This window comes from Artemia sp. Qi Xiang Cuo, chromosome 1 (genome assembly GCF_049724085.1).
Source record: "Artemia sp. Qi Xiang Cuo chromosome 1, ASM4972408v1, whole genome shotgun sequence".
NCBI lineage: Eukaryota > Metazoa > Arthropoda > Branchiopoda > Anostraca > Artemiidae > Artemia > Artemia sp. Qi Xiang Cuo.
Window position 1 is genome coordinate 80,092,800 of NC_142794.1, and position 15,342 is coordinate 80,108,141.

At 34.2% G+C, this 15,342-nt stretch overlaps 1 protein-coding gene across 4 annotated transcripts; it reads right to left on the reverse strand.

The window, feature by feature from the left end:
- Nucleotides 1–269: 269 nt before the first annotated feature.
- Nucleotides 270–12,094, reverse strand: LOC148956780 (RNA-binding protein 1-like). Of its 4 annotated transcripts, none has more exons than XM_089087309.1 (3): nucleotides 11,989–12,090; nucleotides 2,012–2,519; nucleotides 270–386 (listed from the first exon to the last, which is right to left on the reverse strand). In XM_089087309.1, exons 2-3 carry the CDS (start codon nucleotides 2,491–2,493, stop codon nucleotides 380–382), a joined length of 489 nt encoding a protein of 162 aa, XP_088943435.1. In that variant the 5' UTR covers nucleotides 2,494–2,519; nucleotides 11,989–12,090; the 3' UTR covers nucleotides 270–379. The 4 variants fall into 4 exon arrangements, with proteins under 4 accessions (XP_088943435.1, XP_088943427.1, XP_088943428.1 ...); XM_089087301.1 differs by lacking the exon at nucleotides 270–386 and adding an exon at nucleotides 601–814 and having other exon boundaries at nucleotides 11,989–12,094; XM_089087302.1 differs by lacking the exons at nucleotides 270–386; nucleotides 11,989–12,090 and adding exons at nucleotides 601–814; nucleotides 8,223–8,302.
- Between the last annotated feature and the right edge of the window lie 3,248 nt (nucleotides 12,095–15,342).

Genomic DNA, 15,342 nt, shown 5'->3' on the forward strand with positions numbered 1-15,342 from the left:
CTCGTTTTGGCCAGTACAAATACATTGTGCCTTTACAAATATATTATGGAGGCGTGAACACTGGATGTCTTGTATAAAACATAGTATTTATCTTCTTTTTTCTAAACGATAAAATATTGTACCCTAAGAGTCAGTCGTAATACTGACAAATATTTGAGACGTTTTTAAACCTCAGAAAAGTTTTTTCTTTCTGAAAAGTAATAGACTAAGCCTTAAATCTGAATAGGCTAAGCCTAAAGCCAGCATTTCTTGCGGAAAAAATAAACAAGACAAGTTTAAAATTTTAGTACAAAATTATTGTACAAAAACAAAGATTGACCAGTGAGTAGATATGCAGTTCCATGCTTCGGAATCTACATCATTGATTTTGGGCAGTTCTTCAATAGCTGAAAAGAATTTAAGTCCATACAAAACAGTTTAGTCCACACAAAAATAGAAACCAAGTATGTGGAAAAACATATTTAACAACAAAACAAAACAATTATTATTTATGTTCCCATTTTTTTCTAGACGGCCAATCTATGTTTTAGTCCTGCTTTGACGTAGATTAAGCGTTCTATAGTCGACGAGAAAGTTGCGATATCTGCGAACAATCAAGAAGACGATGATGTCATATATATTTATGTATAAAAAAGACGACTGTAGTAGAAATAACGACAAACATATGTAGACTTAAATAATACACGCGAATAATATGTCACGTCATACTGGTCTTGCTTAGGTATCTTGTTAATAGCCACCGGAGTATTCTTGTCGACCGTAGCCACCCGAACTGTAGCTTCTTTCATAACCTCCGCCAGAGGAGCCATAGCGACTAAATAAAGTAAAAAAGATGTTTGTGATGGCACAGAAATACTAGGACAATCAGCAAATGAACTGACGAAAGCCTGAATTGGTAAGAAATTTGAATTTTGTTTGGCTTCAAACGCTATAAAAAATGTTGACCTTTTTTTTTAAAGGTTCAAAGGATCATACTGTTACCTGGAAAAAAAAAATCCCAAAGAACAGTGCTAACCCCATTTTATCACTAAGATGAAAAGGAAATTCTCAAGATTTCAACCGTAAAAATGTGTGACTGTTGCTGACAAATTTTGAAGCGATCTAGATTGCTAGAAATTTTTGTATTAAGAAACAGCAATTTATGAAGACACCCTAAGTTAGGAAATATAGGGGGAAGCGTTTCTTTTTTATTAACAAGTATTTAGTATCCATTGGTACTAGTTAAATCATAAACTGTAAGGCACCATGCAACACGAACAGGAGAGGGAATGGACTAACCTCAATCCCCCTACAAGTAAATTTCAAGTAAGCTTTAGATGCAAATAAAAGCAACAAATGTTAAGAAAGAACAATATAGGTAAATAAACTTACTGCAGAAAATAATCATGATTAATTTTGGAAGAGGACAAATAGAAATGTAAGTTACCAATAAGAACTTCAAAGGATCATTTAATATCGAGTAAAAAAAAAGACTAAGAATTGTTTGACACATTTATTGGACAGCAGGCCACTTGTCCAGGTCAGTTATTGGTATATTACCTTACAGAAAACTTACTAAGTGCTATAGTGAATACTGAGTGCCGATTTTGTCTTTTTCGTAGAAAAAAAAAACGAGATTGAACTTGTTGTAAGCGTAAGACTAGAAATAAATTATTCGTTGTAAGAAAGTAAGGGTAGAGGAGGTTCTTCTTACAGCAGAAATAACGGACAAGCTCCAAGTGTATGAATTTTATGCACAAGAGCTCTATGTTAGAAAAAAAAATTATTTTAATAGCGGCGAATCAGGCTTTCCTTGAACGGCGCTGCAGATACGCCTTCTGTGGTTGGTAAGAAATAATAATAGCTTAGTGAGTTGTACCAAAGCAGAAATCTTGTCCATTACAAAGGTGGAAGTCGGCATTCTTACTTAAAAGTCAGATAGCAAAGTTTGCCTTGAAAGTGTTCATGAAGCAAATAGAACAAGGTACTTATTTTAACAACAAAAAATAAGGTAGATCATCGAAAGTAGTACCTTCCTCCTCCATACGAGCCTGGCGATCGACTCCTGTATCGGTCTCTGTCTCCTCCATATCCACCACCCCCACGGCCTCCTCTGAAACCACGACCTCCACGATCTCCACCCCTACCCCGATAACCACCACGGTCACCACCTCGGAAACCACCTCGTCCTCCTCTAAAACCCCCATCTCTATCCCCATAACCTCCTCCACCTCCCCTTCGCCCACCACCACGTCTTGGAGCTGACATTTCTACTTTAACTGTTGAGCCCAGGAGTTCAGCACCGTTTAAGGAGTCGATAGCGCTAGTGGCATCCTGTGGATCTTCAAATTCGACGAAAGCAAAACCGGGTGGGTTTTGAGCAACCCAAACATTTTTCAATTCACCAAATTTGCTAAATTCATCCTCAAGGTCCTCACGACGGACTGTGTCTAGAAGATTTCCGACGTAGACTCGAGCACCACTATCTCTGTCTCTATCTCCATAAGGTGGCATTGTCGATATTATTATTGACGAGGAATCTAGAAGAATTTAGCATTATAACTGATTCACTTGGCTTTGTTGCAAAGCAAACATCTCATCATAGCAAAAAGGCACATTCATCCACAAAGTAAAGACCAAAAAAAAGATGGAAAATAAGACCAGACACAGAACTGTTTCATCGTTTTATCAAGTGCTAAATCAATCTACAAATAAAGGGCATGGAACAGACAGCCTGCGTAATTATATTCACCTTGATTATGCAAATATTACAAGTCTTTTTGGTGCGTGGGACATTTAAAATGTACATAACAAGAGTCTTATGTAGCTCAGAATGGCTATCCAGATGTTAACAGCTCAGTCACATTTTCTTTTCCGTTGTTATTGAACTAATATTGGCAAGCATGTCTAATATTGTTTCTCCATGAAAATAAAATGATTTTTTGTCATGAAGTTGTTAGATATCTCCTTCTTTATTCAGTCTGTAATTACACATAATATTTACATTCATTTATCATACAGCCCCATTAGTTCAAACAGCAACATTTATTTTTTGCAGGGGATATGTTTTAATTTTGGATAAGAAGGAATTTGTCCTTGGGCTCAAGACATCTGAGGTTGAAAAACTGGCAAACACTCCTGCTCCATGTTACATTGTCTAAAACTTCTTCTCTTGCCACTTTCCAAGAAATCCCCAAAGAATTAAATCATTTTTCATCCTATCCCAGGCTAGATTGAGGTAGTTAGCTCTTATCCATCTGTAGACCTCCTAATAAACTACTTAAATGATGTGGACTTTATCTCTCCAAGCCACATCTAAGCATTTATTTTTCATACAACACAGTGAGTAGAGGCAACCATTTGAATATATAGAGTAGCATTTGTTGAATCTTCCACCTAAGCTTTACAGTGGGTTAATGCTGCTGAAGTAGACATGTTACACTGGTTTACATAAAGTGTGTAAAACTATTTCTAAATGGTAGATTGTTTATAGGTGATCAATCAAAGACTTTTAGGTCAATCCTTAAAAATAAACCTAAAAACTTCCTGTCTGCTGTGCATACAATATCACATAAAGTATTTCCAAACAGGAAAGAAGTGTCGCTGTTTACAGGTTTATCAACAACTATTGTGCCAAAATCTGAATTTTGGCTGATTGAAACAGGAATAGATATCAGCAATATAGAATTTGCCTTCACTAAACTCCAGAATAATGAAAATTGACCTGGCTATATAAAGTATAACTTCCTCAAGAGCATACTTAGCAAATTAAATCCCATTTTTAAATTGCATATACATTTATTTAGATTTTTATGGACAGGGAAAAGATACTGGCTTCAATTATAACGTCTTCAGCCACCAAAGACCTGCATGGCTATGTTAATCGAAAAACAAATTGAACAATCAATCATTGTGCCATTTTGCTAAAAAACACATTTTACAACTATAATAAAACGGGGGAGTATATTACTTTCTATATTATGTACATTGACATAAAATAATGAGCTTTGTTTCTGTAAGAGACATGTTCCCAGTGAAAAATATTGTTTTTGACACGCCTACAGTTGTAACTCAAACCAAAAGGACAGGATACTTATATCAGTTGGCAAAGCAATTTTTAAAAATCAAATCAAAAAAATTTGCTGAGCTGAATTTAAGCTAGCAAATGACAGAAAAACTGATGTCTTAAACTGAAATATTAAAAACCATGAATACAAAAAACAAAACATTAAAAAAAACTTGCACGGCCCAATAAAAAAAAACATTTCCTTGCAAAGAATTGATACACATACCGTAAAGGGGCAAAAACATTTAAAATAGAATGAGAAAGCTGAATAAAACCTGCATATTTAGCTTAACTTACACTTAAAATTTTCCAAGACAGCATTTACCTATGGAATTAGAATTAACTAGGCTGAACAGAAATAAACGCCAAGTCTGACAATTTCTAACTAACTTGATGCTTGGTTAGTAATGGAGAGTTCACATCCAAACCATGCAAGAATTTTATGTTAAATATCCTCACAAAAAAAAGTGATTGAAGTTGAAAAAAACGTACGAGTGGCTGTGAAGTCTCAATGACTGAGATAAATGTTACAGATGGCAGCTGTTTAGCACGTCAGTGCAGAAATCTTGCTGCAACTACAAGTTTTGCATTTGATGAGAACTAAGCGTTAGGGTTTTGAAGGCCTAACTCAAAAGTATGGAAAACAGAAGAGTAGAAAATCATACTAGGGCCAAAAACACAATCGTTTGGCAATTTTGTTTCTTTTTAGTATACTTGAAATGTCTACATAGACTTGTTCTGTTTTTGAATGCTTTAAAAAGTGGGAGACCGTAAATGATGCTTAACTGTCATCAGGGGGTCTATCACTCAAATTGCCTCTTAACCTACCAAGGTTTGTCTGCCCTTAACTTAATCTTAATTTGTGCACTGTGGATTTAACATGGTATAATTCTTTAAAAACCTGATTAAGTATCACTTACAAGAAAGCTGCTCTTGGTTTTCACCTTTCTTTTGCTGAGCTTAAAAGCATATTCCATTTGAATTTTCTGGTCAAGATTAGTAGGTCCATTTTACAATATGTTATAAAAATGGAAATTTGTTGGTAGCAGTACAGTTTGTGCTGTTCTGTTCAGAGTTGATTCCACTTTAACTGACCTTCCCTCACCCAAGTGCCAGGAAATAGCCCAAGACTAACACTAATTTTTGTGGCCTACTGGGTTTTGCTTCTTTTCCCAGGACAATTTATATCACAGGCCTTGGACTCACTCAGAAAATTATTTATCAAACTTAATAAACTCCCAAGATAGGGGAATGTCTCTCATCTTAAAACCTTAATCTCATTGAACTTACAGGCTAATTTCAACAGTTGCAAAGCTCTATTATAGGGAACTTGGTATTATTTTAGTAGTTAGGCTCTAAGGAAACCCTAAAAAATTCAGAAAAAACTACTTAAAAGAAATTATACACTTATGATTCCTAAGAGCACATCACTGTAATTTAATTACCTACCCCCCCCACCAACCCTGATGTACTAATATTTAGCCCATATTATACATATTCCATGAATCTTTTTCTTAAACTTAACAAAAAGCCCTTGATATGCCTGAAAATCCAATTGAAATAACAAGAATTGGGTTTTAAAAAACCAAAGCCAATAAAAAGGAAATTAAAACCCCAAAATTTAGATAGATTAATTTTTTTCCAGCACAAGAGTATGCATAATAACTGACAAATACCCAATCATGGCGTTTTTGGTCCTGGATTCATCCCTGAAAGTTTTATTTGCCTAACTTAACTAGTTTTCAAGGTAGCAAGAAGCCCCTAAACTTGGATTTTAGGTAAAATTCTAGTTTAGGGACTACTTGCTATCTTAAAAACAGGTTGAGTTAGGTTAACTAAACTAGAACGAAACCAGTATTTGCCCTAGAGGTAAAATTCTAGTTTAGGGATGTTCTTGCTATCTTATAAACTGGTTGAGTTAGGTGAATAACTTTCAAGGATGAATCCAGGGTCAAAAACACCACTGGAAGGTATTATCAAGTTACTAAGATTGGCAAAGGTTGCTAAAAGCCATTGTTTTCTGTAGAAAGAAGGATTGGTGTCATGCACTTCAAGGTATTGATGCACAAATTAAGTTCAGTAATTTTTTTGTTATTCATATTATTGACTTACAAAAAGTAAATATACCACTCAATGCCTTTTTTTATGCTCTTTCCAAATATAATAATCATTTTTGTTGGAAATGAATTTTACCCCCGCCCCTATATATACCAATTCTCTTGTTTTCTTCCTTTCTTCATGATTTTATTTTTTAAACCCATTCAGGGTATATATTTGCACATTAGGGGGGCGGGGGTAAATTTTATTTCTGATGTAAATGAGAGGTAAGTTTAAACGTTCCCCCCACCCCCTAATGTGCAAATATATACCCCAAAATGGTATACATAGGGGTGGGGGGTAAAATTCATTTCTGACAAAAATGATTATTATATTTGGAAAGAGCATAAAAAAGGAATTGAATGGTATATTTACTTTATTTGTAAGTCAATAATATGAATAACAAAAAATTTACCTTAAGTTCTTGGGAGGTATATATGAAAAAAAAAAAAAAAAAAGTTCACTCCAAAACATTCACAAAATTGCAATGAACATATTTTGAAGACATTTGTGTTATACTTTACCCCCAAACCCATAACATACAAATAAATAGCCCAAATTATGTATTCCAATGCAATAAAAAAATCCCTAAACTAGAATTTTACCCAAGAACTTTGCTAATAATGCTAACACAGAAGACCAGCAAACTTGTGGGTAAAGCTACATTTGGCTTTCTTGAAAAGGGGTCAGGTTAGGAAAAAGAAACTTTCAGGGATGGGTCTACAGGCTAAAGTATGTTCTGGGAAGTTATTTTGAAGTTCCTACCTCCACTCCTCCCTCTAGAGGGTCCTGACATTTGCCTACATGACAGGTACCTATTGAAATTTTGACAAAACAACATTTTACCTTCATTTTCAGTTATCAGTTTCTTTTTCTCTGGCTTTAGTTTTGAAAATGCAATTATTGGGTAAAATTCTACTTTAGCTACTTTTAACAATATTGGAAAGGGGTTAGGTTAGGAAAATGAAACTTTCAAGGATGTGTCTACTAGCTGAAGCATGTCCCAGGAAGGTAATTAGAAGCGCCTACCTCCACTTCATCCCCATCTGGAGGGTCCTGACCTTTGATGACCTTTAGAAATCCATGTTATAAAAGTGAAACCTTGCAAAATAGATCTTCTGCCTAAATGGAGTAGGCCTACAACAAAATTGTTATCAGCTTCACAACTTTCCTCAATCCCAATTTATAAGGTTTTAAAGATATGCAAATATATTTCTTAAATTTTGAAAAAAAAACATTGATATGGCTGAAAATCCTAATCAAATAACAGGACTTGCATTTTCAGAACTAAAGCCTGAGAAAAAGAAACTGACAACTGAAAATTAAGGTAAAATGTTGATTTGTCAAAATTTCAGTATGTAGCCTATAGACCTGTCACGTAGGCAAATTTCAGGACCCTCTAGAGGAATAAAGAATAGGAGAAAGTATTTGAAAATACCTTTCAGGGGCACACTTTAACCTGTAGACCCATCCCTGAAAGTTTCATTTTCCTAACCTAGCCCCTTTCCAAGATGTCCAAAAGTAGCTAAAGTAGAATTTTACCTACAAAACCATAACACACCATGTGTCATCATAGCCTAATACACTTTGAACTCTAGCCAATGCCTATTTAGAGCTCAAAATTGAATTTGTAATGGTAATATAGCAGTTATATAGCCTATTTGGAAAGAAGGGGAAGTTATATATGAGGACTTTTGGCTATCATGGTAAGTAGCCTAGACCTAACCTAGGATCAAACAGCCGAGGCCTAATTAAAATCAAATATTAGAAGTAGAAAACAATTAGATAAGCTCAAAAACACTGCCCCGGGACATAACTTAGGCTCTGAATTAACCACTTAAAATTTCTGAATTGGCTCTTCCCCTCTCCAGTAAAAAAGAGAAGTAGGCCTCATCTAGACAGCTTCTCTAAAAAATTAAATAAATAGTCTAGCCGAACAAATCGTTAGACTATACTTTCATTGTTCAAAGTAACAATAAGAAGTCTTCTTTAGTCCATCAGTATGCCTAGGAAATTAAAAGAACAAAACACAAATACTAAGTTTTATCCACTCCAATCATAAAACGATATTTCCAAATACCTCTAATCACTTAAGTGTCAAAATATCAAATGGTAAGAAAATGGCGCAAACTTATAAATAATGTTTTAGTTTAAAACCATCTAGCTTGAGAACAAAAATAAATAAAAAGAAAATACTGTTACAAACTTCAAACAAATTAACTATCATCACATTATTTTTTTAATTAAAATTCTTATTTGTAAAAATATTATCTCAGACTTCAAAAACGCAGCCTTGAAAATGGTTTCCCACGTGATTTTGCATTCACGTGTTTCCGGGATTTGACCTTTTACTCGTGTCTGAAAACCGGACTGAAAGACGAAATGAAAGCATTGGTCTTGCATTTTAAAAAGAAATAAAACGTTGGATTAGGCTAAGACGGTATAAAACGTTAAAAATAATTATAATGATATATTATTAATTATATCATTTAATAATGACATATTAGTCATGTCTGTTGCATAAAAAACAAATGTGCCGTCTCGATCAGAATATCTATTTATTGAATATTACCTACCTGTAAAATTAAAGAACACAATTTATAAGGATGAGGAAGGGTCAGCAGTGGACAAATATTACTACTAGCAACGCATTGGCAGCACCAGAGCATTTGAGGCCAAAGGAAAGCGTAAGCTTTCCTCCAGCCTTATTTTTAAACATCAGTCTTTACCTCCTCCAAAGGAGTTCCATTTTCCAGTAAATTCTTTCGTTACGACTGCTTATCACCCATTCTTTTCGTTTGGCCTCAGTTGGATGGCTAAAAGGCACAATTTTTGGGCCATAAAGCATGGTTAGGGACAAATTAGCGCCAAGTAAGTATGAAAAAAGGGACGAAAAATCACCACACTCTGAAACCGATATGGGAAATGCCCTTCGAATGCTTACCATCAAAATATCGACATATTTTCGTACGTTTCGCCTATTTTGATGATTTTATCAAAGTTAAAGGCCTATCACCTGGAAGTAAACGGTGAACTTGGTCAGACTTTTTTATATTTAGTATCTAGAAACGCATCGAGATTCATAGAAAGCCGTTTTGAGCTGTTATGAAGCCCGAGCAACAGGGCTTTGGCAAAGTATTTGCCAACTCATTCTCCTAGACTTGAAAATTATCATCAGACCATTTGATGGAACAGCTCTGGCCTTTGTCGTCCAAGAATATACCACGTCGTATGTCCTAAGTAGATTCAGTGATTTTTATAGGAATTTTACCAATATTTTTGCTTCCAACATCCTGTTTCTGGTTGGTTTTCCGTTGTCGTTAAAGCGCCAGTTCAGAATTTTACAAATATAAGGAAATACCACGGTTAATTTATTTGAGCTATTTTCGCAGATACATATTGCATGAACTGCGAAACAATAATTTTCGTTGTTTTCCAGTTTTAACTTCACTCTTTACTTCCATCGGGAAAATTTCCTAATTAATTTCAAAGGAGAGACGAATCTAGATTTAAGCAGTTCTTATTTACGCGACTGCCCAAACAACCTTACATTTCTGTTACTTCTCTGTTTAGTACAAATTACAAAAGGAGTATGGTCTATAAACTCTTTAGCTAACTGACATGTCATATAATATGAACTAGAAGTCATATAAGTTGGGGGGTTCTCACCCACTCTCCCTCTTCTGAGGGCTTCAGGTCATCCCTGGATATAATCTAAATATGAGGTTTCAACCCCGTCCCAAATTTTAAGTTCCAAGATTTCGGGATTGTTCAAGATTAAGCCAAAGTGTAACGGGATTTCACAAATTCAGTTTAACGTAACTCCACTAAACTCTTATGTTTGCAAACCCTACATTATGAACGATTTTGTTTTTATCTTTATAAAATAAATATATTTTAACTACAAAAACCATTAATATCTTAAAACGAAAAAAAAACCTTCCATTTCACCTTCCAGAAATATTAGTATCTTAAAACTAAAAGATCATAGTAAACAGTAGATTCAAAATATAATTGAATTTTTTTTTATCTAAAGTATCCTGTTGATAAAATGATTAAAATATCCTATACATAAAACCTCCTTTACATAAAAAGTAGATATTTTCATGAGTGCGCTCTTTTCAAACTTATTTTTTTATATACTGCTTTTAGCTACTTGCTAATTAACCCAACTGAGAGTGGTTATTCATTCCTTTATAATGGGTATCGTAACCATACATTATTTGAAATGGGTCGTAGCTTATGCACATAGTCTCATGTGCTAAAGAGGGGGACCAAAGGTGGGCTAAAGAATACTTCATTATCCTTTTCTTAAATATTTAAAGGACTCGATGCCAGTAACATCACAGTGACGTGGCCAGGAAGGGTAGGCTGTATTCTGGCCTTGCTTCGAAATCTAAAAATAATTGTATAAATCTGGGCACTTTTATGAAAAAATACTTTTTCCGTAATCAGCCCCCTCCCCCTAAAACAACAAAAAGTTATGCCTTTCAAGAATCTTAGTGTTGGCTTTTCAATGAAAAGTAAAGGGCTACATTAAACTTAAGACGAGCGGAAACACTTCAAATGTGAAACAAATATAAATCACTATAAATAAATAAATGGAACCCAATGGAATGAACAGAAATTACAATAAATAATAAAGTTAAACTTACAACAAACATAAACTACAGCAAACAGGAGTAGGGATAATGCCCCCTATGTCTCCTGAAGACCAGAACGTCACATGCACCTTACTAAAAACAATTCTTATTTCAAGCTAAGTTTTATTTTTCGTAACATCAAAAAAAAAAAAAAAAAAAAAAAAAGTCATCGTATTAACCAAGATTATTGAAAAGATCCCACTTGAATTGTCATTTGAGTTTGTTTCCGCTTGCCTTAGGTTTAATAAAGCTCGACTTTTCTTTGAAAAACTTTTTTTGTTGAAAGTTTCTTTTTTAATTAATTTTTATTATTTTTTAATTGACATTTTTTTTTTAGTAGAGTAATTTATAAGGAATATTCGCAAAACCTATTTCTGATTTTTCTCCTCAATTAATAAGATTTTAGGTTGCTATTTATGTATTGAACAAAATTTTGCAGAAAATTTTGACGGTAGTTTTACTATAGAAGCTTAGATTGGTAGGTACGTGGAATATTATTCAAATACATGAATTGAAAATCTACATATTCTTTGGTCTTCTAAAGGGTTGAAGTCATTCTGACCACTATCATAGTTCCCTAAGCATGCCTTAAAAGTTTCTAATGATTTCTCTTAAGCGTTCCTGAGTATTGCATACAAACACTTTTGACATCCTTGAATGTACATAGTGCTTTTTGATATAATTCAACATCTCCCTCAAAATGCCAAGAAAGTCTATAGCCGTTCGAAGTCTTTAGCCAAAAGAAAGCTCTTAGCCTTTCCTGAGACATTGCCGATACGTTCTTATGGTCATCTAGATACACATAGTGCCTTTCGATTTAGCTCAACACACCCTAAAGGTTTCAACTTAATGCCCATAGACATTCCTAAGACCTTGCATATATACCCATTTGACAACCAGGAAGCTATAGTTCTTTTGATTTAGTTCAAAATCCTCCTAAACATGTCCTGTAAGTTGTATTGCATTTCGATTTAGATAAACATCCCCAAAAACTTGCCTTTAAAGCTCCAAAGGAATAAGCTTAGCTGTTCCTTGGATATTACAAAAAAAAAAAAAAAAAAAAAAAAAAAAAAAAAAAAAAAGAAGAACCTTACCAGGTTCTAAGGCTTCACGGCTCCATCTTAGAACCTTACTAGGAACGTGTACCCTAAACGTTATATTTCTTCAGAGTTATCAGCTATAATAAATAGTGTTTTTGCTCACCAAATAAGGTTGAGCTCCATCCATCAGTTTTCCCAACATCGGCTCATCCTCTGTCATCGTTAAGCTTGTTATGATTTTAACCAGTCAATGGATCATGAATTAACTCCTTAAATAAACGAAAACATTGAGAAACTCTGATAAGAGTTGAATTTTTCTTTCTTTTTGTTTTCAATGTGGCGAGTAGGTTCCGAGCTCATTTTTTTAATTGCAATTTTATTTCGAATAATACAATTGTAAAACAAGCAATATAAGGTAACTATTTATAGGACTAGCATTTAAATAATAAATTTGATCTCTTATTAAATTCAACGCTTTAAAGGCTCCATAAATCCTTCAACAGAGACAATCACGACCAAATTCCATTCCTTTTTGTGTATAGTATATACTGTCAATTTAATTTAATAGATATTTAATTCATGGTTTACATATACTGCGTTCGTTCCCATTGTTAATTAGATAAATCACAGAAAAAACAAGAACTTAAAATTATCATTTCGATTATACAAGAATCATTATTGCCAATATCAAGCTATATGTATATAACATGATTAATAAAACTATCTCACCGTTACGACTAAAAACAGTGTATTGATCTCACATACCCCCTCAACAAGATTGTAACCATGATTCTGTTTGTGAGAGGGGGTTATTGGGTCGCGAATAACTTGCTTTTTCACCATTATGTAACCAACAAATAACCAATTCAGGGCTTCAAAATGCTGGAACCTTACTATAGTAAGATCAATTTTCAATGTGTAGGGGGGATGTTAGAGACATCATAATCTGCTAAAATTAATGTCAAGCAGAAAATCTTTAAGCTTACAAAAAGCTATATTACTGATTGAAGCCATCGAGTGTTTTGTCCCTGGCACTTTTCAGAATGTAGTAGATTAGTAAATGAATGTTTTACGATACATCTTACCTTCTTTGTAAACCACTCATACGTAATTCACCTACTTCAGGGTCAATTACATACAACCAGATGGTTCTTATTCTTTTTTTAATATGTTTGGGATTGAAAAAAAAAATTATAAAAGACGATGAGTACAAGTAAAATGGTTAATATTAGAAGTTGTATTTGAAAGGGGGCTGTATGTTATAGGTCGTGTTTTCTACGATGAAATCAGCACTGATAACTTTAAATAAGCTCCCGGTTATGTTTGTTAAATGGGGGTTTGTCCTATTTCAATGTTTCAGAGTAAGCCCATTAAGATTGTACCATGGGTTGGAGAACCAGGGGCTTCTAAAATCGGAAAGAAATAGAAGTTTTATAATCTTAAAAATGGATCTCTCGGAGTTTTCCTATGATCGAGAAGCAGTGACGTCAGAAAACTTTGAAAAAAAACATATAAAACTTCTAAAAGCCGATGCACCCATCAAACAATAAGTATAAAAGTCAGATCAATACAAAACCCATGTTGTTAACCGACATGCTTGTGGACAAATTATATTAAAAAAAAAAAAATCGTATCCTATTTTTGTCAATTTTTAAATTTTACTATAAAATTGTACTCGGAAATATTTCGTAAGACATCCTAGCCTTTCATAGCCCATCGCCCAGTGAAAAAAAAGGGGGGGGGGTGAGAAACACATATCAGTAGATACTAAAGTCGTGGGGAGAGAAAGAAGGGCTGGAAGCACAATAATAATTTGGAATATTTAAAAATCTAACAAGTCTTGCTTTCCTATTATTTCTTTTTTATTCATGGAAGATATAACCAGAAACAAAAAATAAAATAATAAACTACTAAGCTTGTAGCGATTGTAAATTTCCCACCAGCTAATTTTAAACAAAAAATTAAATCATTTGACTCGAAAATTCTGAAAGATTCCCGTTTAGGCCTACCAGTTTGCTACCTATAGAAAAGATGAAAGGTTCGGTAAAGGCAACTCAACCATGTAAAATTACTTGCTTAGTAGTTGTGTCTAAATGGTCAGGTGTTACTTTTTTTAGTTTTATTTTTGCTATTTTCAATAGAGTGAAAGGAAATCTATAGACGAATAACAATAATAATTACAATGAAAAAAATAAACGACACACGAAAACGAAGCTAGATTTATTTTGCTTAGGCAACTTAAAGCGTTTCTACGATCTTTTGTTGGCTTTACCCACAACAGTGTTGCGGGTAAAGCAGTATGGATTTGTTTCTTCACTATGAATTGAAGTCTTGACCCCTTAGAACTGTTAAAATTGCGTGTCCCAAAAATTTGATGTTAAGACCAATTAGATCACCACATAAATCCTATATTGCACATCCTATATTCCAAAGAAATAAAAGGTAATAATAAAACAACCAGAAACTATAAAGCTAATTAGAGCCTGAGCTGTAAATCTCAATGGTCTAAAATTTCCAGATGGAAGTCCGCTTAGCTGTAGTTGCATACCTACCAAATTTGAAAGGACTCTCGCCAATTCAGTTCAGAAAGAAGGTTGGACTTAGAAGCGACGTTAACCTTTTAAAATGAACCCTCCCCCTCTGTCTCCTTTACCTGAATTATTTTTAAGCGGATCTGAATAGTTTTGTGCGAAGGTCAGACAAAGGGAGAACTGCTTTGAAAACCATAATTCTCTGGCATCGTAGAAACAAGGCACTAACCCCATAAATTCAAGCTGATCAGTAAAAAAAGGGATGCCTACGTTTATGTTGAAAAGTTTGACGCGGGGGGGGGTGTTTGAGAAACTAATAGACCGTTCAGTTCCTCCATAAATAAAAATAAGAAATTTACGTTATTTTATATCTAACACCGTATATTATGCCTGCCTTTCACCAAGAGTTGACAAGGAAAGCGGAATCAAACAGATTGGAAGTCATTTGGCATTTCTGCCTTGAGCAACGTGCGAAGATTATTGGTGGGGCTAAAGGCATACTTAGTGCCTCAAATGGTTCAAATGAAAAGTTCTTGCAAGATTCTGCCTCAAACAAGGTGTAAAGCTGCAAATTCAACTTGTTGTTGCACAAATTCCTGACTTGGTTTGTTTTTTCACCAAATTCAGAATCCTATCATTTTTCCACGGCCATTATCAGCAACTTTTTTCCAGATATGCCCAGCAGCAATAGTGTTGTAAATGGTAAAATTGGTCACTGTAAAATTTGATATTTTACGTATTTTACTGCAATTTTACGGACCCCCGTAAAATTGATATTTTACCCATTTCACGCATTTTACCAGTATTTTTCGTAATTTACTGGTAGTTTACCAATATTTTATTGACATATTTTGCGGCGCCTTGTAGTTATCATGGTGCAAAACTACCGAACGGCCGGGAGAAGCAGGTTTGGATACAAAATTGTTTGACAACAGGGCAAAAAAAAGTAACATAAATGTTAGTTGCGCTCATTATGGCGTCAAACT